The following is a 25,439-nucleotide window of genomic DNA, read 5'->3' as shown; positions in this document are numbered from 1 at the left end:
ATCCCAGGGATGAGGGGAAGAAACCAGGGCCAGCAGACTAGGCTATGTATGCTACATACTACATATTGAAAAGAATGAGGGAAAGTAGGAGGTAACTAGAGAAGGCGGAAAAATCCCGTGAAGATCATTTTAGAAGGAGACCCAGGAAGATTTTAGGCAGTGAGAAAGGAGCCCGTTAGAGAGAGTATTCAGGTTTTAAAAGATGGAGCAGTTGATGGAATGGGGTTCAGGACTCAATAACATGGGACAGTGAGGGGTCTTTGCAAAGCAGAGAGTATAAAAGGCTGTTGGTTGGTGAAATAGAGTGAGGCACAGTGGAAGTGGAAGTCCCTTGCCAGCTGACCTGGTGGTAATCCTAATGGGCCTAGTGTTTCAGCGGCTGAGAAAAGGGCATCAGAGAACAGCGTGGTGGGTCACCTAGCGGTGAACTGTTTTCAAGAGTTCAGGAAGGAGAATACAGTAACGTGGACAAGCAGTGTCCTGATATTTTGCTTATTAATGAAGCAATTAATTGATTATTAATTAATTAATTATTAATAATAAACAAATAGTCAGCCTGTTCTTACTGGAAACCTTCCAGGTATCTGGGGCTCTATTATAATTGTTGCAAACTGCAGAAAAAGAAGCGTAAGTCTTGAGCGCTACCTTCTCTGCCTAGTTGGTAAAAAACAAAACAAAACAAAACTGGTCCAGGAACAACAGGGAATGATAAAAGCCAGGTGATCTGACCTGCAGGCAGCCTAGTACCTGGCTGAAGGGAGCTCGCATTTGAGAATGCAGCCTTTTATAAAGATTCTATAAGCAGCTCTATGAAAAGTGTCCAAAGGACAAATATAATAAACTGCTTAAGAGGAACGGACCCTGGTAATAATAAATAATGGCTAATATTTATTCAAACTCATTTCATTCTTATGTGCCAGGCACTATTTAATCCTTTTTCATGAATTAATTAAATTAATCCTTGCAACAACCCTACAAGGTAGAAGGTATTTTCTTTACCATTTTATAGGTCAATAAACTTAGGCACAGATAGATTGAGTAACTTGTTCAAGGCCACATGGATAGTAGGAAGTGGCTAAGCCAGGATCTGTCCCTGGGAAGGCTGCCTCTAGACCCTGCTCTCTTAATCACTGAGCCACGCTAACTTAAATACAGATGATGATCTAAGGTGACAACAGCAACCTCCTCAGACTGGGTAGCTCTGAGCAGATTCTCTCTGGCCTGAGTCACAGTAACAGACGTCAGTGGTGGAGTCTCATCCCAAAGGAAAGCAAGCGATTGACCTGTCTAGTGGACAATCTCTGGACCTCTTTTCCAGTTCATCAATATGTCCTTGTAATTTCTGAATTCGACGCCAGGAGCAGATCTTGCTGCCATGCTGACTTTTACTTCTGTAATTACTGCACTCTTGGTGCAGGGAGAGGGGTGGTGTCCTTGGCTTGGGAGGGCAAGTAAAGGAAAATGATTCCATCTCAGAGCGGATATTGGAATTGAGGAGATGGGGCTTGGAGTTACAGAATGAGAGCATGAATCTGTGAGCATCCTCCCCAGAGAGAGAAAATACGTCTTATACATATACATATATGCAGAGTGTTATTTTTACATAAAAGAAGGTGTTCTTGAAATTAATAAAAAGCCTATTCATTTCAAAGTTTTACTGATGCTGATTCATGGTACTTTTGTCATCATGAATTTTCTCACGTAGGAAATGCTATAAAAATATCACCAAGTGAGATTTTTTTGTAAACATAAAAAAAGAGTTTTTTCATACTTGAAAATGTTGGAAAACATTTGTCTAAAGCAGTGGTTTCCAAACTCTTGAGAATTAGCTCCCTTATTACTAGAAAAAATTTGAGCAAACACTCTCTGTATATGTGTATTTATTATAAATTACATACAATGGTACTAATATATTATGTAATGTTATAAATATTCATCAAAATAGAAAACAAAAAAGATAAGATGAAAACGTAGCAGAGGAGTTTTGGTTTTCTCCCCTCCACCCTTGTGGCATCTTGCACACCTGTAGGGGTACATGCACCCCACTGTGGAGACCCGAGTGGATTCTGGGAGGGTGAAAGGAGTGATTTTCCCCTTTGGGGCTTAAAGTTTAATGGGCTGTTTTAAATCAGGATCCTAGTTCAGTTTGCTTAAGCCCCGTTGGTCACCAGCTCAGCTTTTTCATCAGAAGGACCACAGTGTGGAGCATGGTCAAGTGGAGACAAGGAACTCTGTAATTAATCAGCTGCTGAGCTTAGAAGAAAAGCAGTCCTCGGGAGATTTCACGACCAGCGCTGGGCACTCTGGGGCGGGGAGGCGCAGACTGGCAAAGCCTCAGAGCAGCTGTCTTATTTGTTTTCTGTTCAGGAGCCCAGAAGGAGTATTGTGCTGACTTGGGGGTGGTTTTCAATAGCTCATCCAGTTTCACTTTTCTCCTTCCTACAAACCCAGGAGAGCTTCTAAATTTGGCTCCTGCATTCCTTATTGACACATGCCCAAGGGCTCACCTGGCTGTGGAAAAGAACCTGTTTGATAGAAAGACTCTCTCAGTTTCCTACTTTAGTGTCTTGGTCTGATGTCCCCAACAGTTTTCTGTTGCCGCTATCTTCTTCAATACACAGAAAGATTCCCTGTTACTAACAGATCAAATCCAGCCTCCTCATCTTGGCATCCAAGACTCCACGTTACCTGTCCAATTCACACCTTAAATGTTTTTAAATTTAAACCTCCCCTTCGGTCAGACTGGTCAACTTTCTGCCTTCTCTGACACTCCTACATACCCCCAAATCCACCCCATCCGTGTGTGCATGCACAAATACACACACACACTGGCTTATTCTTTCTTTTTGGCCTCAGGCTGTTTACTCCAAGTAGAAACCTCTTCTCATTCTTCATCAGTCAAAATCCTACCTACTCTTCAAAAAGGAGATGAGTCCCACTTCCTCTATAAAGATTTTATTAACTCAGTGTTTCTCCAAGTGTGGTCTTCAGATCGCCTGCGTCAGTATCTCCTAGGATGGTTGTTATAAATGTGAATCCCTGGTTCTCACCTTAGAACTTGTGAACCATAACTACTGGCAGTAAGGCCCAGGAATCTGCATTTTAACAGGGTGCTTACGGTGCACAGTGCAGTTTGAGGACCACTGTTATCTGGTAACTTAAGACACAGCCCACCACAGAGTCCATTTTTCTCTTTGGTTGAAACCTATAGAACAGGCATCTTCTGAGTGTTCTGCAAAGACTTCTTGGCTTTAGGCTCACTGTTAGGGCTCTTCCAGAGAAGCTTTGTTCTCATTGTTGCAACTCACTGAGGAGGTCCTGCACATCTGGCCCATAGGAGGGCTGCAGGCATCAATTGCAAGTCCTTTCAAACCATCCCAATGCTGTTGACTACACGCACACTGTGAAACCAGGCTCTCGGGGCCAAAGGGACAGCACGCTGAGGACTGGGAATGTGAAGTGAGAATGAGAGGCACAGCGGGCCTACTGGGCCGGGGTGAATGTGTTCCCCAGACCCTAGGTGCTTCAGAGAGGAGAGCTGAAAGTGAACGCCGGCCATGACTGTCTTCGTCAGAGTGGAGAACTAGGATAATGTTTTCTGCTGGCCTTTCTCTTTTCTCCAGGGCTTCCCCTTTCCCATCAGGGATCACTGGACATGAGCCAGGCTGGAAGATGAGGAAATAGTTCTGTAACTGAATCTTCCCAAGTCTGCCTCTGTTAACTGAATGAACAGCAGTTCAAGTGCGTGCCTTGGAGCACTAGCCTTTAATTAGAAGAAAGGGGAGACACACCAGGTCCTATCTAGTTTCTTGGTGAGGAGCCTCACTGTGTTTAGAAATTTGATTCTTTGTGCGTGTCTGTGTGTGACCAATTAATATCACCAGCTTCATCCTGGGTTGGAAAAATCCCCAGATGGAAGTAATTGTATTTATAGGTCCTTTTATTTATAGAATGCCTCTGCCAGAAAGCTCAAAGCATAGCACTCTGTGGCATAACCTAGTTTGTTCCTGGCCCATCTCCATGTGTTTGGTAAAGGGGCAGCTTCTATAATTATTGTTGTCATTCTGCATTTGGAGGATGATGGAGAAGCTTTGTGGGTTGAAGAGGTCACGTGGCATTAGCAGCAGAATTGGGAATGGGATCCTCAGCTTCCACTCCTCTCTCCATCAGTGATTTCCAAACAGAGGTCCACAGACTAACACCAGGGTGGCTACATGAGATGCACTTGTGGAGTTAATTAAAAATATAGATTCCTGGACCCCATTCCTCTAGAGACTCTACTCAGTAGGTCTTAGGGCCCAGGAAACTGTATTCTTTTTTCTTTCTTTTTTTTTGGTAAGGAAGACTGGCCCTGAGCTAACATCTATTGCCAATCTTCCTCATTTTGCTTGAGCTTGACGAGCAGTGCATAGGTCTGCACCTGTGATCTGAACCCATGAACCCCAGGCCACCAAAGCAAAATGTGTCAACTTAACCACTATGCCACAAGGCCAGCCCCAGGACTTTGTATTCTTTACAAGCATTCCAGATAACTCTGATGCCCCACCAGTTTTGGGAACCAATACTATAGACCATACAACAACCACATTGCCCACCTCTCCCCTCTCAGGAATATCTTTGACTGAACACACCTTTTTAATGTTTTTCTTCTTGCCACCTACCCTGAAACCCCCCAGGCCTCCCAGCTCAGGCCAAGAAACATGCTGAGTCTGCCAAGAACACACTGCTGACCTGGAAGGGAAAAACGACCTCAGACAAGGAAAGAAAGGAAATCCTGGAAGCTCTGGTCATGCTCTACTACACCCTGGGGGTGGCCTGGCTCCTGCAGAACCAATATCCTTCTCTTCCCAGCTGGGTCTGGTGGTCAGGGCCAAGTGCCACACGTGCCAGATGGATCCTCTCGCACAGGAGGGTGGGAGATGGAACCAAGGCCTTGTAGCTCTATTCCAACATCCAGGCCCTCCACCAGCCTCTTATCTCCATCTAGTAAGGTATGAATGCTCCTCCTGTTGTCTATTCATATAAGCTCTGAGTGGAGCCATGGGAGGGATCTCACTGGGGATATATCCCTTAGCCCGTTGAAAGTCTTTGGAGTTTGTCCTGCTCTTCATTGAGTGCTCAAGAAAATCAGTATTAGCAATGAGGACATGGGTGGTAGTGGTGGTGGTGGTGTAGAAGGAGGAGAATGGGTGGTGATTTAAGGCACTGTTTGTCAAACCAGGCTGCATGTTGTAATCCCCTGGGGAGCTTTAAGAATTACTGCTGTTTGGGTCCCCCTAGAGGTTTTGATTTAGTGGGTCTGGGGTGCATCTGAGAGTTTTCAAAGCGCCCCAGGTGATTGTAACATGTAGCCAAAAACCTCTGATTTAATGGACTCCTGATCATTTTAGTTTTTCGGAAATGCTATTAAGAATACTGCCCATGAAGCTGGAGGCCAACCAAAATAAACAAAAGAAATAGTTCTCTGCATCCCCAGAGGGGAACTTTTATATAGGCCTCTCCTCAAAAAGCTTGTGATGTTGACAGCCTTTTGGGTGCCATCCCCATGTGAAAACTGTGAAGGGTATTTCATGCTTATGAGTAATCATGAGCCTACTTTGAGCCCGTGTGTCCCCCAGCCTCTCCTCTCTACACGACCCCCTCTCTACTTTGTTGGTCTTGATACTCAACTTGCAGAATCTGATATGTGGCCTTCCTCTGTTATGCCCTTAACAGGGGGTTATTGAAAATGTGGGAAATAGAAGGATATTTGGGAATTAAGGGGATTTTCTTTCCTGCTATTTGCCTCTCGCCAAAAACCTGCTTTGCTTGGACTTTCTAAATGACCCAGAAAGTCCCTTTCAGCAAAATTAATTCCTCTCTTTTACCATTCACAGGAAGCAATTTGGGAAAAATGAGTAACTGTTGTCACACAGTGGATGCTGCTAAAGGAAATCTAGTGTAATTGACGGTTTCTGTTCATTCCTCCAAATGCTCACTACCCACCCCAGCCCTGGCTTCAGGCACCCACCACAGGAAACCCAAGGCCCTGTTCCTTTTCTAAAGAATTCTCCCTTGACGACATATACATACGGAAAATAGAGAGCATAGTGAAGTGCCCATTTTCAAATATGCCTTTGTTTTCCCAAGGGACCCTTTTTTTTTTCTTTTTAAAGATTTTATTTTTCCTTTTTCTCTCCAAAGCCCCCCGGTACATAGTTGTGTATTTTTAGTTGTGGGTCCCTCTAGTTGTGGCACATAGGATGCCGCCTCAGCATGGCTTGATGAGCGGCGCCATGTCCATGCCCAGGATTCAAACTGTCAAAACCCTGGGCCGCCAAAGCAGAGCGCGCAAACCCAACCACTCAGCCATGGGGCTGGTCCCCCAAGGGGCCCTTTTGTTTGTTTATTAACTGTGGTCCCTGGGCAGTGGGGGCACTTTGTGTGCCTGGCATTTTCCTTGACTGTTTCACTGGCAGAGAGGCCTATTTCAACCTGCAGAAGGCAGAGAGAAACATGATGGAGCTGAAAGAATTATATCGGAGAGGCGTTTGTGGATTACAAGTCTCAGAGAAAGACCTAACAATTGCTTTGGGCAGGTAAGATCTGAGCTTAGAGAAGCCTAGGCTTTATGACTGAGGCCTGGAATCACATGATTATTCTGTACTGTCTATATAAAGGGAGGAAAATATTCAGAGCAAAACTCTCAGAGCCTCAAATGATAATAAAAGAGGCTTGTATTTACCAAACACGTACACCATGGTCCAAGCTTGATGAGCAGTGTCCATCTAACCCTCACAGCCACCACTGGGGTAGTTGGTGCAATTATTATGTCATTAGAGAGAGGGCAAGGAGACGGACTGAGGTGAAACAGACTGTCCAAGGTGACGAGCTTTAAGAGTTGGATCTTTGATCTGACCCCACAGACTCTTAGCCCATCCTGACACTGCCTCTCACACTTATTCTAAAATTACCTTTTTTTCTGAATTGCCACCTACTTTTGTCATTAAGTATGACATCTTAAAAGATGAGGAAGGAACTCTTAATGAAGATAATTTGTTGGAGGCCCATGAAAGCTATGCACAACACATGCATTTTAAGGAAAGTTCTTTTCTGTATAGAAACAAAGTTCATGGAATTTGTTCAAGCCTGAACAAGCCTGAACTGTTTTGCCGTTGAGTTAGGGATCCTCTGAGAATCAGAATATTTAGATATGAGAGTGGGCCCATCAGATTATCACAAGAAAAAGAGAATAATAAAAAGTTTACTGTTCCCTAGATTTTTCAGATATCTTCATGTCCTTGAAAACAATCTGTTTCCAAAACTCTAAGCATTTGGTACAGGAGGGCAGATGACTGAGTGGTAAGTAAGTGAAATACATGAGTCATGCCTGTATCCTCTAAACAAGATGAGTCTAGAAGTCATTGGGAAATGTTGGGGAGATGTCCGAATGTCCAGAGCTAAATCAGACTATTAAGTCCACAGGGCCATAAATTAGAGTCTAGGGAATGTTTACTGCTGTCACATGGGGTAGTGGCAAAGGTTTTTGTGCCTTATAGGAAAGATAGCCTTGTTCCTTTTTCATAATAAATTCTAATGCACATTTCATTCATTTATTCCACAATATTTATTGAGTACAATATTTATTGTGCATGCGCTGTTCTAAGTGTTGGCAAGTTTACTAAGAATAACTACACCCTAGACGCTGCTCTAAGTGCTTTACATAATTTATTTCATTCAGTCCTCTACCACAGGCCTATGAGGTAGGTATTTTTATTTTCATTTTACAGATAAGAAAATTAAGGCACAGAAAGATTAAGTGAATCTAGGTGACAGAGCTAACAGGTAGAAGAGCCAGCATTGTCACTGGATCACGTGGTCAACTGGATCATCTGAATCCATAGCTCATCGTCTGTACAACACTGAGTTGTGTTTGATATTGACCAAATATCTAGAACGGCAAATCCCTTTTCCCATTTTAAAGGTGGGGAAAATAAGGCAAGATTGTTCAGGCGAGACAGCTTGGCTAATGTCTCCCTACAAGCTCTTGATGAGGGCCATTATCATTCTATAACTTCTGTCCTTGTGGTCGAGGGAAATAGTGGTCTGATTGATCAAAACAATTTTTTTGTAAAGAATTATCAGATAACATGCCAGTGCTCTTTTGATCATTAATCCTAATCTTTAAAGGAAGGATAAAACTTCCATCTTAAAATAAATTGTAACTGTTGCAGAATGCCTTATATAAAATAATTTTATACATACACATATATTTTCCATTCAACTTGGGAATACAAAGATGGGGGCAAGGGGTGAGGGGGAAGTCATGTTGATTGTGTATCTACTATATGTTAGGCGTTTTTACATATAATTTTTGATCTAATCTTCACAACAACCTTGTAACTTAGGTACTCTTAACCTTGTTTTACTTGGAAGGAAATATGAGCGCCTGGAGTTTGACCATATAGCTAATAACTGGGCACCAGCTTTGAACTACCCGTCTCCTTCTCTTTGTGTCTTGCTATCTCTAGAAAGAGAAACCTTAATGAAATACTGTTTTATTATCATTTAAAAAAATTATATTCCCCATTTTGTTTTGGAAAATTTGAAAATACAGATAGATATGAAGAAGAAAATGAAATTGTAATATCACCACCCACACATAATTGCTCTGAACATTTTAGTTATATCTATCTACCTGTTTATCTATGTATGTCAGGATCATATTTTAAGTACGATTTTATAACTTTTTTCTAACTTACGACATTTTGAATTTCTCCCCATGTAGTTAGTCTAAAAAGAAAACATAATTTTTAATGTCTGAAGTATTGTATGATGTGCCATAATTTATTTAACCTCCTTTTAGGGGAATCTTTACATTGTTTTCTCTATCCTCTGTCATTTTTAACTGAGGAGGAATAAACTAAAATAAGTCAAACAAAACAAAGCAAAACTTTGCTTTGGCCTGAAAGAGAGGGAGCCAGAGGTGCTAAAGTTTGATTTTGATTTTGATTTTAGAAAGTCTATGTTTATGGGTAAATGATGTGGGAAGCCATTTTTTCCATTTGCTTTTTTATAAAATTAGACGGTAGCATGATATATTAATGCGTTTGATGAATGGTAGTCCATGGAATCTGGTAGGTAAAATGCAGCTTGGTAGGAATTTGTTTACAGCAAGGCTGGATTTTGAGCCAACCACTCAGATGATTGGTCTGTGAAGGCCAAATTCTTTAGTTCTTAGAATCAGTTCCTTTTGTGTCTGCAAAGTAAGTGGCCTCTCTGTGACTTTCCGTCTTTGTCCCTTTTCTTGTAGAGCTTCCTTGGCCATCCATAGGTTGAACCTAGCTCTGGCATACTTTGAAAAGGCAATTGGCAACGTTATTGCTGCTAAGGGGGATAGGACGTTGGATCTGGTCAGTCTGTACCAGGAAATTGCTCAGATGGAGCAGCTGCGGAGGAACCACGACCAGGCCATCCAGTACTTGCAACAGGTTGGTGGGTTGACTGGAACCCCACCAGGATAGCCTTGTTTGGCCCCAGACCCAGGGAAACTTGGGCTTCTTAGAAGAACAAGGGGTGGGATTGATTTCTCTCCACATCCACACAAGAGCCCTTCCTCAACCTTAAATAACCTGGACAGAGAACCCTGACTCAGGGCAGGTGTATCTGCTGTGCGACCTGATTTGAGGACAGCATTTCCCCTCCCAGGCTTCCCCTCATCTCTGTGGGTGCTAGGAAGAGGCAGCTGAGTGAGTCTACTCCAAGGAAAAAAGCCACAGCAGCAGCTGAACTGAAGTCTTCAGCAAACTCAAAGGGCTTTTTAAGTGAAAAATCGTGATGTTTTCGTGTAATGTTGTCATTTGTCCTTTAAGCTAGTCTAGCTGGTTGTATTTGCAAGTCTAAGGTTAAACTAACAAAGAGTATTTCACTTGGAGGTAACTAATTTGACAAATGTCCAGGGGAAACCAAAACATAAGAAGGAATGTTGAGTCTGCCATAATGAAAACAGTGCCCTTGAAAGTTCCCTTGAAACTGCTACTTAAATTCACCTTTTCTCTCTTCAAATGAGAACCCTGCTTGTGGCTTCACATATCTCCCATAGCCAAAAGTGGATCAAATATTGGATTTCCTGTATCATAGAAAAGGGGCAATGTAATCCAGCAGTATCTGTGAAAACTGATACTGGAGAAAAGGCATTGCAGACAATCCGAAAATCCAGGTTACTCACATCATGCAACGGAGAGATGTTAGGGAATGCAGGGAGCCCACTGCTTACAGAGAAAGCCAATCTGGCATTTGTGTCCAAGACATTTTTAAAGCAGTGGTCAGATCAAAATGTATAAAACAGCAAATAATCAGTGTTTCCCAACAACAATGAAAAACAATAGTTCAAATTTATGGAGCACTTCTACTGTGTGCCCTTGAGGATATATTAATTCATATAATCTATGCAACAACCCTAGGAAGTTGGCACCATTATTACTTTATCTCATTTTAAGGATGAGGAAACTGAAGCCCAGAGAGTTACAGCGAATTCAACTGAAGTTGTGTAGCTAACCCGTTGGGGAGCAGGGATTTGATCAAACTCAGAAAACTCGACCCCAGACCTGTACTCATAACAACTCTTCCCTGTGTCTTAGCTCCAGAGTCTGGTTGATGATCTCTGGAGCTTCTTGAAACACCTCACGGTGTTTGACCTGTGAAATATGAAGCACAGGTGGTTCTTTTCTTGCTGGTGGGTGTGGACTGGATGTCTTCTCTCTTCTTTCTCTTTCCAAAGTGTTACTCCTTCCATTTTAATACAAATAATAACAATAGTAAAATCTACACTCCTCTGATGCTTACTATATTCCAGGTGGTATTCTAAATACTTTACATCTATTAATTCATTTAATCTTTACAACAGCCGTCTTTGACAAATACTACTTTTGTCATCCCTGTTTTGTATTTGAAGAGGTCAGTGGCTTGCCTTATGTCACAGTAAGTGGCTGAGCAAGGACAGGAACTCAGGCAGTATGGCTCTAGGATCCAAGATTTATTAGACTTCCTTTGATACTTTGAGAGGCTGAGCTAAAGTTATGATTTTATTTTTGCCATGAAACCTAATAAAAAATAATAATAGCTAACATTATTGAGAACTTACCATATGATGGGTACTAAGCCCAGTGCTTTGCATGCATCATCTCATTTACTCTTGCCCAAACCCTAATCAATGGGAACTATATATTCTTTCTACATATGAAGGTGAAATTACTTGCTCAAGACTCACAGCTAGGAAGTAGCAGAGCCGGAACTCAAACTCATCTCTCATGTAACTCCACGATTAGATATATATCAGCTCTCAATCAACTAGCAATTCCATGAAAACTACTAGAAAATCCACAGTGAAACACCATCATTTGAGTACTTACCTTGTGATTTTTCTCTATTCCAGGCCCATTCTATCTGTGTTTCTTTGTTCACTGAAGTCAGCCCCCAAACCGCAGAGGCAAGTGCATTACTAGCCAAGGCTTATGCCATGTCTGGAGAGATCCAACACAAGGGTAGGTGGAAGAGGTGGCCTTGCACTTATCATTATTTCCCAGTCATGGGAGGGAAGAACACTGGGGATTGGTCTATCTATCAATATAGACAAATTATAATTAGCTGTTCATGCCTGTGATGGAAAGATAAGGCCAGACACCATTTTGTACAAAAGGATTTACATATGAATTTAGGCACAGTAGCCTCCCAAATTAGTTGGAACATCAAAACCAATAAGAGCTTCTGATTTCTATTTCCTTTATTCTCTTAGAGTCTCAGCAAAATTCACCTGCATAAAGAGTGGAGATTATACACGCTATGAATGTGGCCTGTGCTGTATCTGTTGATGAGGAAATCCAGTGATAAAAGAGAAAAATGCTGGCTCCTCCTCTCATCCTCCTCCACTCTCAGTCTCCTTGACACTTTTCCTCTGGCTTATAAGAGGGAATGTTTGTAGCAGCTAGAATTTTCTTGACCTCTTTTCAGAAGTGAGGTACTTGGGGTCTAGAGGAAAGCCAAGTGATGAATTCATCCTTCAACAGTAGTTCTTTCTCAGGGAAGGTCGTCCTTTTGCAAGTGGGGATTTGGGAAAGACACCAAGGAACTGGTGAAGGAGGACAGTATCCCATGCTCAGCTGGCTTGATCAGACTAATGGACACTAAGGAATTCAATGGCCCATCGGGAGGAATTTGGGATTTGTGAAGATGTAATTTAAATATTTTTAAAATGTTGATTTTTCTCTGCTTATAAAAGTAATCCATTTTGGTATACATTATTTTCCAGTCATATGTGAGAAAGAGTGAGAGAGAGAGAGAAAGAGTTGTAGAGAAAGTTTTGCATCCTACTTTTTTCCATTCTTGTATTTCCCCATGTCATTGAATAAATATTCATTTTTAGTTTTCAAAGTTATTTTGATATTTTAATTATTGTTTTCTTTAGCATAAATATTCATTGAAAACACTTCTTTATTCTGTGTTTTCTAGTTAATTATCCTGCTCCTTTAAAAAATTTCCTCATGTATACTCACAGTATTTGTACTCCATCTATATATTGGTTGTTTTTTAAATAGTCTTCATAGTTACTAAGAAATATAATCTATTTGTGAATATGTAAATTGTGTGTGTGTGTGACGAAGATTCCCCATGAGCTAACATCTATGCCATCCTTCCTCTACGTTGTATGTGGGACGCCTCCACAGCATGGCTGACGAATGGAGTAGGTCTGCACCTGGGCTCCAAACCTGTGAACCCCAGGCTGCTGAAGCAGATGGCGTGGAACTTTAACCTCTCAGTCATGTGGCCAATCCCCTGGAAATTTTTTTAAGCAAGAAAAAGTTTATGATTATTGAGTTGGGAGATTCCCAAGCTGCCTTATTCTTTTCTTGCATACTAATTTTTTAACTTAAAAAGAATCTGGATCCTCACCTCCTGTCATTCACCAAATTCCAAATGGATTAACATTTTTTTTACATCAAAACTGAACAGTATAAATTACCCCAAAGAGAACATAGTACAGGAATAGAAAGTACTAAAATTAAAAATTGGAGAAAGAAGAACTCTTTGAGTACACAAAGATATACCAGAAAAGAAGAGATTGATAGGTTTAATTATAAAAAGATCTAAAACTTGTGGCTGCCACAAAATACCATAAGTAAAATTAAAAACAACTCAAAAGATGAACAGATAACCTGAATAGATCCTAAGTATTAAAAAAAAGTTTTTTTAGTTAACCTTCTAAGAAAGAAATCTCCAAGCCCAGATGATTTCACTGGGTAATTCTACTTAACATTTTAAGAAGGAACAACACCCATCCTACGTAATCTTTTCCAGGAAATTGAAGAGGAAAGAACACTTCCCAACTCATTTTACGAGGCCAGCATTACCCTGATACCAAACCACGCAAAGACATTGCAAGAAAAAAACAAAACAACGAAACAACTATAGACCAATACCTTTCATGAGCATAGACATAAAAAATCTCCAACAAAATATATAGCAATATGTAAAAAGAATAATACACCATGATCAAGTGAGGGTTTTTTTCTTGAGAATGTCGGGCTGGGGCAACAAGATTTTTGGTGGTGAACACAATGCAGTCTATACAGAAGTCAAAATATAATGATGTACAATTGAAATGTATGTAAAATTATAAACCAACATGATCTCAATTTAAAAAAAAACCACAATGAGACATGAGCTGGGGCTGGCCCCATGGCTGAGTGGTTAAGTTCATGCGCTCTGCTTCGGTGGCCCAGGGTTTCACTGGTTCGGATCCTGAGTGCAGACATGGCACTGCTCATCAGGCCATGCTGAGGTGGTGTCCCACGTAGCACAACCGGAAGCACTCACAACTAGAATATACAACTATGGAGTAGGGGGCTTTAGGGAGAAGGGAAAAAAAAGAGAGACGTGACCTTGAAACATTTTACTGTCCCTAAAACTGATGTCAAAAAGTCAAAACATTACAGTATTGTGCACTTAGAAACCTGTTAAGAGAGTAGATACCATGTTAAGTGCTCTTGCCAAAAAAAAAAAAAAAAAGCAAAGGGACACCAGAAATCCTTTGGAGGTGACAACTATGTTACTACTTTGATTGTGGTGATGGTATCATGAGTATATGTATACGTCCAAATTCATCAAAATGGATACATCAAATATGATTTTTTTGGTATATTAAGTATACCTCAATAAAGCTAAGGGGAAAAAAGGATGTCAAGCTGATTCGGTATTCAAACCTGAATCAATGTGCTCTACCGTATTAACAATCCGAAGATGAAAAGCACATAATCTAATCAATTGATGGAAAAAAAGCATGTGACAAAATTCAACATCCATTCATGATGGACGGGGAGCTTCCTCAATTTGACAAAAGGCGTGAACAAAAACCCTACAGCTAACATCGTGCTTAATGGTGAAAGACTGAATGCTTGCCTCTTAAGATCAACAACAGGGCAAGATTTTCACTCTCACTCTCTTATTCACCATAGCACTAGAAATCCTAGTCGGTGCAATAGGCAAGAAAAAGACACATAGGTTAGAAGAAATAAAATGGTCCCTATTTGCAGACAACACGACTGTCTCTGTAGAAAACCCCAAGGAATCCACAAACCTCTAGAACTACTGAGTGAGTTTAAGCTTAGCAAGGTCACAGGATACAAGGTCAACACACAAAAACTAGGCATATTTCTATATGTTAGCAATGCACAACTGGAAACTGAAATTTTTAAAAATACCACTTAGAATAGTCCCCTCATCCCAAATGAAACACTTAGGTGTAAATCTAACAACATATGTACAGGATCTGTGTTCTGAAAACTACAAAACCCTGATCAAAGCCATCAGAGATGACCAAATAAATGGAGACATACTGTATTCATGGATTGGAAGCCTCAGTATAATAAAGATGTCAGTTCTTCCAAAATCAATCCATGGATTTAACACAATTACATCAAAATCCCAGTAGGAATTCTTGTAAATATAGGCAAGCTGACTCTAAAATTTATATGGAAAAGCAAAAAAAACTAGAATAGCTAAAACAATTTTGAAAAATAGCACAGTTGGAGAAATCATACTACGTGATTTTAAGATTTACTATAAAGCAACAGTAATCAAGAGAGTTTGGTGTTGGTGAAGGGACAGACAGAGAACAGAATCATTGGAACACAATGGAGAGTCCAGAAATAGACCCATATAAATATGGCCAATGAATTTTTTTTTTTTTGAGGAAGATTAGCCCTGAGCTAACTGCTGCCAATCCTCCTCTTTTTGCTGAGGAAGACTGGCCCTGAGCTCACATCCGTGCCCATCTTCCTCTACTTTATATGTGGGACACCTACCACAACACGGCTTGCCAAGCAGTGCCATGTCCGCACCCGGGATCCGAACTGGCAAACCCCAGGCCGCCAAAGCGGAACGTGCGAACTTAACCACTGTGCCACCGGGCTGGCCCCTGACAATGAATTTTTGACAAAGGTACAAAAGCAATTCAATGTGAAAAGAATAGTCTTTTCAACCAATGGAATTGGAACAAATGGTGTCTATGTGCCAAAGAAATAATAATAATAATACACTGCCATACTGTATACAAACATTAACTCGAAATGGATCATTGTCCTAAACGTAAGAGCTAAAATTTACATTTACTTTTCAATAGAAAAATAGGCCAAAAAAACAACCAAGCATTGCATAGAGAATACAAATGGCCAAATCATATGGAAAAAAGTTTCAATCATAGTAATAACCAAGAAATATAAAACAGCAAAGATACCAGTTTTCTCCTATCAAATTGTCAAAATTTTAAAAAATGATAACATGTAGGATTGATGAGAGCAATCTGATACAAACTCTCTGAAGGGCAATTTGGCAGAAGGTCACACATCTTGAAACTATATATATTTTAAAACTACAGTGAGATAAGTTTTCACTCATCTATATGAAAATTTTGAAAATGTGAAAATATCTAGCATTTGCCAGATTGTGGGTAAACAGGTCTGCTTATTCATAGCTGGTGAGAGTGACAGTGTAAACTGATATGAAATTTGGACACCAATTTGATAATATCTAGTAAAACTGGAAAGGATACACATATAAGGAAAGTTCACTGTGGCATTGTTTGTAAAAAATTGGAAACAACCTGAATGTCATCAATAAATGAAAAGGAAATTTGGTATATTAACTAGATGGAATTCTATAGTCTTTAAAAGGACTAGATTTTATAAATAAAAAGGTTAATTTAAAAAACAGTATTAAGGAAAAAATAATTTGCATTTTTAGACACAAAAAATACTATCATTTATAGTCATATATGTAAACATGAAGAATGAACTGCAAAGTAAGTAAAATTGCACCAAAATGTACATCAGAATGTAAACAAAGGTAGAGCCTTCTGACTATGGCTTTGTGAAGAGGTCTGTGAGGCCTCTTCACACACACACACACACACACACACACACACACACACACACGCTAAGTAAAATGGTCAAACCAACCATGTGAGGGCACTGGAAATAGATAAGCAGACAGCAAATTGCAAATTATTCTCAAAAAACTGTTAGACTTTGGGTAAAGAGTCTTCTTGGGCTTCTTGCCTGGGGCTACTGCCGTCCATCCACTGCCCCAGCTCCGTCCCTGAGAATAGCAATATTATCAGCATGGGGCTAGCCAGGAGAACCATCAGCTTTGCTGGCAGAGGATGCTGACTCAGATTGGAGAAAGGAGCAAAAACCCATTGATTTATCAGATGAAAGTGGTGAACTCAGTAGGAAATGAACTGGGGAAAGCCTGCATATTTTCTAGCCTGAAGTTGCTGTTTTGGTTGGTCTGAGTGGCTGGCCAGTCAGAGATTTTAACCCAAAGGACCTGGAAATGAGGGAGCCATAGAAAGGCTAGATAAGCTCTCCCAACATCCCTGGCCAACTGGGAGACTGCATCCACAATGCAGGGGAGATTGGAGAGTCCAGTGGGAAGTAATGACCAAAGGAGACTTGAAATGTGGCAGAGCTGAGAATGCACTCCCCAATCTACATACAGATCAATCAACAGAGGATGAAAGATGGACAATCTAAAGGTATTTGAGCACAACCTCTTCCCAAGTCAGTGGGTCAACACTAAGCTATGGAAACACAGGGGTCACCCCCAGAAATCCAGACTAAAAATAAAAAGAAGCATGAAAACCCGAGCAAAGACTTTTGGTCTCTGTTCTGGCATGTAAGAGCTTGGAAGTCATCACTTCATTCTAACAACAAGTAAAAAGCTGAACAAACTGAGAAATCAACAGCTCTTCTTATATCTGTCAGAGAAATGAGGTCACAGGGCAAACTGATGCCCCCAAAATTGGAGAGACAGGAGAATACAGAGAATCACAATTTACCAGTCTCCACAGGAGCCAGTACTGGGGTAGGAAAATCTGAACTGAATTTCTGGAAGCTCATTGTGGACAAGTCTGAGAGTTAAAGATTCCAAGGGTACCCAGTCAGGGTGGGGGGAGGGGTGGGGGCCCACACTTTCGTGAGTTTCACCTCCAGGAGGTTGACCAGGTTCTCAAAGTGAATATTGGAGAAAAATTCCCCCTTGCTCCCAGCAGGGAGAAGGGAAAAGTAACCATTTTAAAATATGCCAGAGCATTCTGCTTCACAAGGCCTGTCCTCAAGAGAAACTATTTTACCAGACCCTAACTCTTGGGGTTGGGTAGGGAAATACCCAACTCAAGCCCTCTCCATCCTGTCCTAACTAAGGCAGAGGGGGACCGAGAAGCACTTGTGAAGTTCACAGCCTAGAGGCATAGGCTCACTAAAGGCTGAGACCTAATCATAGAACTGTAGAATGCTTCCCTTCCCCCACACCTTACCACCATGTTACCTAAGGCCTGTGCAGAGCAGTTCCTTTTACCCAGTACATAATGTCCAGTATCAAGAAAAAAATTACAAGGCATACTAAAAGACAAAATCACAGTTTGAAGAGACGGAGCAAGCATCAGAACCATCCTCAGATATGGCAGGGATGTTGGAATTATCAGACTGGGAATTTAAAACAACTATGTGATATCCAATGGCAGGAGATGGATTTCCCAGCTCAAGAAGAGAGGGAATTCACTCTTCTTCTGCCTTTTTTGAGGTTCTATTTGGGCCCTCAATGGAGTGAATGATGCCAACCAACATTATTGAGGGTGGATCTTCTTTATTCAGTCTACTGATTCAGATGCTAATCTCTCCTGAAGACACCCCCTCACAATCACACTCATAAATAATGTTTTACAAGATATCTGGACACCCCTTAGCCCAGTCAAGCTGACACAAATTAACTAAATTAATGACACAAAATTAACTACCACAAATCTACTCCTTGTCAACTTGATACCTATATGCATCTCCTTAAACATACTTAATCTCCAAGTAAAGACAATAACAAGGTCATAATTCTGCCCAATATAAAACAACTATCCTAGGTACAACTGAAAATGCACTAATCCATTCCCCAGAAGAGGAGATAAAGTCCTTCAATGATGTTTACTCTTCTGATATCCTATCACTTGAAAACTATGATGTAAAGTTAATGATAATTAAATACTGATATAAAGTCAATACATCTTATGATACATAGTAAAGGAATAAAAGAGAAAAGAAAACAAAGATATTTGCTTAATATGTGTATATACATATACAAATGTATTCCTAACAAAATAAGAAGGAAATACTTATGACAGTTACAGTTCTCATTTCTATAAGTGGTCACAGCTGGTATTTATAACTACCTTCTTCTACTACCCATTCTGTATTCCCTTTGCCTTCAATAAGCACCTCAGCTGGTAATTGTTCTTTACCTGGTGGGCTAACCCAAACCTTCATTCCTGAAGGTTCTGGGCCGTTACTAATCTTGACTGGATTGGGTTGTAGTTTTCCATTGACCTTAATCACAGAACATAGTAATACTAAGAGAAGCCCTAAAGGATAACCTATGTTCTAGACATACTCTTCCTTACCTCCACTGTGGAGTAGTAGTCCAATTTCCCCTTAGTAGTCAGGATCAGTCCCCCCTGCTAGCACAGTAACTCCTTTCCTTGTCTGTTGATTCAGAGGCATGAGGAGCCCAAAGTGGCCAGGTGACAGTCTTAACTTCCAGTTCAATGGAATTATTGTTGTGTCTCCTGGTGGAAATATTCCTCCATCTGGAACTAAGACCTCTAGGCCAGCAGAATATAGTGTTGTGGGAACAGAAAGCAAAAATTTTGCTAGTGGGTCACTACAGGTAATAATGAGTGGTGCTACTCACATTTCCATCCCTTGATTCCTACACCCATGAATCCTGACTATTGGAGAAACAGCACCATATACTGGGTGCTGATTCAGAGTATATTCAGCCTTCAAGAGAACCTTGACCCAGCCATGCAAAGTGCTGTCACCTAACTGGCACTGTAACTGAGTCTTCAAGAGGCCATTCCACTGTTGTATCAATCCAGTTGCTTTGGGGAGGTGGGGAACATGTAAGACCAGTGAATTTCATAAGCATGGGCCCACTGCCACACTTCTTTGCCTGCAAAGTGAATTCCTTGATTACAAGCAATGCTGTATGGAATACCATGATGGTGGATAAGGCATTCTGTAAGTCCATGGATGGTAGTTTTGACAGAAGCATTGAGTGCAGGGAAGGCAAATCTGTGTCCAGAGTAGGTATCTATTCCTGTAAGGACAAAATGCTGTCCCTTCCATGATGGAAGTGGTCCGATGTAATCAACCTGCTACCAGGTAGATGGCTGATCCCCTAGGGAATGGTGCCATATTGGTAGCTCAGTGTTTATCCCTGTTGCTGGCAGATTGGGCACTCAGAGGTGGCCATTACCAGGTTGGCCTTGGTAAGTAGCAGTCCACGGTGTTGAGCTCACTCCTGGTACCAAAATCTGTATTAGTCAGTGTTCCCTGGAGAAACATAACCAATAGGATACATAGATAGATAGATATAAGAGGAGATTCATTATAGAAATTGGCTCACGTGGTTATGGAGGACAGGAAGGACCATGATCTACCATCTGCAAGCTGAAGAACCATGAAAGCTGGTGGTATAATTTAGTCTGAGTCCAAGGCCTGAGAACAAGGGGAACCAATGGTGTAAGTCCCAGTCCAAAGCCAAAGGCCTGAGAACTGGAGGATGAGGGGGCCACTGGTGTTAAGTCTCGGAGTCATAAGGCCCAATTACCAGGAGCTCCATTGTCTGAGGGCGGGAGAAGATGAATTTCCAAGCTCAAGAAGAGAGAGAGAGGATTCACCATTCCTTCACCTTTTTTTTCATTCTATTCAGGCCCTGGACAGATTGGATGATTCCTGCCCATGTTAGTGAGAGCAGATATTCTTTACTCAGTCTACTGATTCAAATGCTAATCTCTTCCAGAAACACCTTCACAGACACACCCAGAAATTATGTTTTACCAGCTATCTGGGCATCCCTTAGCCCAGTCAAGTTGACAAATAAAATTAACCATCACAAGTGTATATATGGGGTCAGGGTTATATGGAAAATCTCTGTACCTTCTACTCAATTTGGCTGTGATTGTAAAACTGCTTAAAAAATAAAGTCTATTGGGGCCAGCCCAGTGGCATAGTGGTTAAGATCATGCACTCTGCTTTGGCAGCCCGGGATTCTCTGGTTTGGATCCTGGGCATGGACCTATGCACCACTTATCAAGCCATGCTGTGGCCGGTGTCCCATATATAAAGTAGAGGAAGATGGGCATGGATGTTAGCTCAGGGCCAATCTTCCTCAGCAAAAGAGGAGGATTGGTGGTGGATGTTAGCACAGGGCTAATCTTCCTCAAAATAAAATAAAATAAAGTCTATTAAAAACAACAACAACAGAGCAAAAACATTAACATCCAAACACCATGGGGGATGTAGATTCTACAGTTTAAGTCTAGGCAATTTACTGGAAAAAACAAAACCAAACCCCACAAAAATATATCAGAATCTGTGGTTGCTCCTATATATTATCTAAAACATTTTCAACAAAAAAGAGTTTTCAACAAAAAAGAGACAAAAATACAAAGAAACAAGAACCTATGGCTTATACTCAAAAAAAAAGAGCAGTCAATAGAAATTGACTCTAAGTGGGCTAGATGTTGGATTTAGCAAGACTTCAAAGCAGTTATCATAAACATGTTCAAAGAATTAAAGCAAACTGTTCAAAGAATTAAAATATGTTGAAAATTACTTAGCAAATAGGAAGTCTCAATAGCAAAATATAAACTATTATTAAAAACCAGCTAAGTGGAAATTTTAGAGTTGTAAAATATAGTAACTGAATGAAAAGCTTATTAATGATCTCAACATCAGATATGAGATGGCAAAAAAGAAAAGAGAATGAAATAGCTCAAAGGTAGGTCACTAGAAATGATCCAACCCAAAGAACAGAGAGAAGAGATACTGAAGAAAGATGAACAGAGCATGAGAGATCTGTGGGACAATAGCACGTCTACCCATGCTCATGTAATGGGAGCTCCAGGAGAGGAGACAGAATGAGACAGAAAATTATCTAAAGAAATAATGGCCCAAACTCCCTAAATTTGATGAAAATGTTATCTGCAGATCACGAAATAATGCCAAGGAAGGTAAGCACAAAGAGAACCACAGCTAGACACACAATCAAACTGCTGAATGACAAAGAGAAAATCTTAAAAGCAGCAGTGGAAAAACAACTCGGTACAATATGAATAATGGCTGATTTTTCATCAGAATAATGGAAGCTAGAAGGTGATGGAATAATATATTCAAAAAGTATTGAAATAAAAATTCAATGAAGAATAATATATCCAGCAAAACTATACTTCAAAAATGAAGGTGAGATAAAGACATTTCCTGATAAACAAAACCAGAGAGGATTTGTGGGTAGCATTCTTACCCTAAAGAAATACTAAAGGAAGCCCTTAGGCTGAAAGAAAATGACAGCAGATGGTAACTCGAATCCACAGAAAGGAATGAAGAGAAGTGGAACTGATAAGTATGTGGATAAATATAATAGACTATATACACATACACAGATATTCATCACTTGTGAATGGGTGAACAGAATGTGGTATATACATAAAATAGCAAATTCCTCAGCAATAAAAAGGAGTGAAGTACTGATTCATGAAACAATATGGATGAACCCCCAAAACAGTATGCTACATGAAAGAATCTAGCCTCAAAAGATAACATATTGTATGAATCCGTTTATGTGAAATTTCTAGAAAAGTCAAATACAGAGAGAAAGAAAGAAGATCAGAGATTGCTTAAGATGGGGGATGAGAGCAGGCATTGACTGCAACCAGCCATGAAGAGACATTGTGGGGATGATGGAAATGTTCTAACTGGATTTTGATCATGATTACATAACTATATATGAATTTGCTAAAACTTCACCAAGTTGTACAATGACAATGGGTGAATGTGAATAAATTATACCTTAATACGGTGGTAAAAAAAAAAAAAAATGTGAACAGTGCCTGTTCCTGAGTGATGTGTATGGATAACAATTTTCATTTTATTTTTGCTTCTCTGCATTTTGCAGATTGATTACATGTTTGGAATAAAAGACAACATTAAAAGGAAATTTTTAAACAATAACAACTAAATATTTGAAATAGTTTTAAAACCAAAACTCACACTCTCTGCACCGCCCCCCCCCAACACACATACACCAAACGGACCCCAGTAAACAGCAATCTCTATCAGACTTTGATTTAGCTAAAAATATAGTTTTGCACTGCACCTGGGAGTTTAATATGGTGGTTATTTTGAGTCTTAGGATAAGACTGTTCAGGCATAAACTTTCTTTTCCTACAGAAAAGCTATGCATTTCCTCAAGAGAATAAAATCAGAACACATCAAACCATATCTCAGACGTTTTGAGGCTCCTTATGAGACCTGAGATGAGGACAGGCATGGACTTTAAGCATGAAAATGTCTAATTAATTGAGCCAAAGCTGAAATTAGACGCTTGTAAAGGTTAATAGCTTGCCTTCAATAATTGTTTCTCTCTTTTTGTAGATGCTGTTGAAATATATTTTATAAAAAGTATCAGTGCATATCAAACAACATTGGGCCCAGAGGATTGTGAAACACTGACGACAATTGAAGAATTTTGCAAATGGCTTGTCCAAAATGGGGAAAAACGGGTAAATATGATCAATTCAAAAACATAATTGTTGAGCCAGCCCTGCTGGCCTAATGGTTAAAGTTTGGCGCTCTCAGGGCCGGGCCAGCCCTGTGGTTGAGTGGTTAAGTTTGCGTGCTCCGCTTTGGCGATCCGGCATTTTGCTGGTTCGGATCCTGGGCACAAACATGGCACTGATCGTCAGGCCACGCTGAGGCGGCGTCCCACATGCCAGAACTAGAAGAACCCACAACTAAAATATACAACTATGTACTGGGGGGACTTGGGGAGAAAAAGCAGAAAAAAAAAAAAGAGAAGATTGGCAACAGTGGTTAGCTCAGGTGCCAATCTTTAAAAAAAAAAAGAACACCTCAGGATCAATGGCTTCACTGGTGAACTCTGCCAAATATTTAAAGAAGAATTAGCTCTAATCCTCCTCAAATTCTTCCAAAAAATTGGAGAGGAAGAAACAGTTCCAAACTCATTTCATGAGGCCAGCATTACCTGGACACCAAAGCTAGAAAAAGACTACAAGGAAACTACAAAGCAATATCCCTGATGAATATAGATGCAAAAATTCTCAACAAAATATTAGCAAACTGAATTCAACAGTGCATTAAAAGGATCATACACCATGACCGAGTGGGGTTTATCCCTAGGATGCAAGAATGGTTCAACTTATGAAAAACAATCAATGTGATACACTATATTAACAGAATGAAGGATAAAAATCACATGATCATTGCAAAGATGCAGAAAAAGCATTTGAAAAAATTCAATACCTTTTCATGATAAAAACACTTAACAAACTAAGAATAATAAAGGCTGTATATGAAAAACCCACAGCTAGCATCAGACTCAGTGGTGACAAACTGAAAGCTTTTTCTCTGAGATCAAGAACCAGACAGGGGTGCCTACTCTTGCCACTTCTATTCAACATAGTACTGGAAGTACTAGCCAGAGCAATTAGGCCAGAAAAAGAGAGAAAAGGCATCCAAATTGGAAAGGAAGAAGTAAAATTGCTTCTGTTTGCAGATTACATGATCTTACATGTAGAAAACCCTACATGTTCCCCAAAAATCTGTTAGAACTAATGAACATGTAGAAAACCCTACAAGATTCCCCCTAAATCTGTTAGAACTAATGAACAAATTCAGCCAAATTGCGGGATACCAAATCAACATACAAAAAGCAGTTGCATTTGTGTACACTAACAATGAACAATCTGAAAAGGAAATTAAGAAAACACTTCCATTTATAATATCATCAAAAAGAGTAAAATACTTAAGAATAAACTTAACCAAGGAGGCAAAAGACTTGTGCACTGAAAAAATAAACAGGAAAGTAATCTAATTATATGCACATTTTCGTACTCTGAAAAACCCAAAGATAATATAGAGCCTTGAGATTCCTGAATCATTGGCAATGTTTCCTGAAAAGCAGCAGCAATTGACATCTTTGTTTGTTCTGACATGCCACATGTGAAGGATGATGGTTACGTGTTCAACCCAGTTCCAGAGAAATGCTCTGTTTATAAATGTCAACAGAGAGAATACAGGCAGAAGGTGACGTGCAGTTCTTGATGATGCCAGCAATAACTCCATTGCTTCACTCCCTCTAAAGAAAGCACATTGGGAAGTCAAATCACTATAAGCAATGTTGTTCTATGGATAACTTCCAATGTATCCCTAACTTTTGTCTAAATCATATGCTGTATAGTAAGTAGTTAAGAGTGAGAACTGGGCTAAAAGACAAGCAGCCTGGACTTTTAACAAATGTCAGTGTTGGGGGCCAGCCCCACGGCATAGTGGTTAAATTTGGCAAACTCCGCTTCAGTGGCCCAGGTTCGTGGGTTCGGATCCTGGGAGCGAGCTGACACTGCTTGTCAGCCATGTCATGGCAGTGACCCACATACAAAACAGAGGAAGACTGGCACAGATGTTAGCTTAGGGCTAATCTTCCTCAAGCAACAAAAGAGGGAGATTGGCAACAGATGTTAGCTCAGGGCGAATCTTGCTCAGCAAAAAATTAAATAAAATAAAAAATGTCAGTATTGTGAAAGAAATGGCAGGACTGTTACAGATTAAAGACTAAACAATCATCAAAAGTAAATGCAATATGTGATCCTTGATTGGATATTAGATTTTTAAAAGTTATAAAGAACATTATTGGGACAATTGGGAAATTTTAATGTGGAACATTTATTAGTTAGTAGTGTTATATCATTGTAAATTTATTGAGAGTGCTAATGTTATTGTAGTTATGTAGGAGAATGTTCTTGTTCTAAGAAGATATATGCTTAATTATTTAGGGATGAA

The 25,439-nt window shown here is 40.2% G+C and overlaps 1 protein-coding gene across 5 annotated transcripts in view; it reads left to right on the top strand.

The window, feature by feature from the left end:
• The window catches only part of TTC23L (tetratricopeptide repeat domain 23 like), a 58,976-nt gene that overhangs the window by 15,665 nt on the left and 17,872 nt on the right, over window positions 1-25,439 (top strand). For all 5 annotated transcript variants that reach the window (XM_001500200.5, XM_070246332.1, XM_023625790.2 and 2 more), the window contains exons 5-9: window positions 4,677-4,833; window positions 6,453-6,578; window positions 9,293-9,470; window positions 11,414-11,522; window positions 23,016-23,143. In XM_001500200.5, coding sequence (XP_001500250.2) covers window positions 4,677-4,833; window positions 6,453-6,578; window positions 9,293-9,470; window positions 11,414-11,522; window positions 23,016-23,143 — 698 coding nt within the window. The remainder of the gene's footprint in view (window positions 1-4,676; window positions 4,834-6,452; window positions 6,579-9,292; window positions 9,471-11,413; window positions 11,523-23,015; window positions 23,144-25,439) is intronic.

Source organism: Equus caballus, chromosome 21, assembly GCF_041296265.1.
Source record: "Equus caballus isolate H_3958 breed thoroughbred chromosome 21, TB-T2T, whole genome shotgun sequence".
NCBI lineage: Eukaryota > Metazoa > Chordata > Mammalia > Perissodactyla > Equidae > Equus > Equus caballus.
This window is presented reverse-complemented; position numbering and strand designations above follow the sequence as displayed.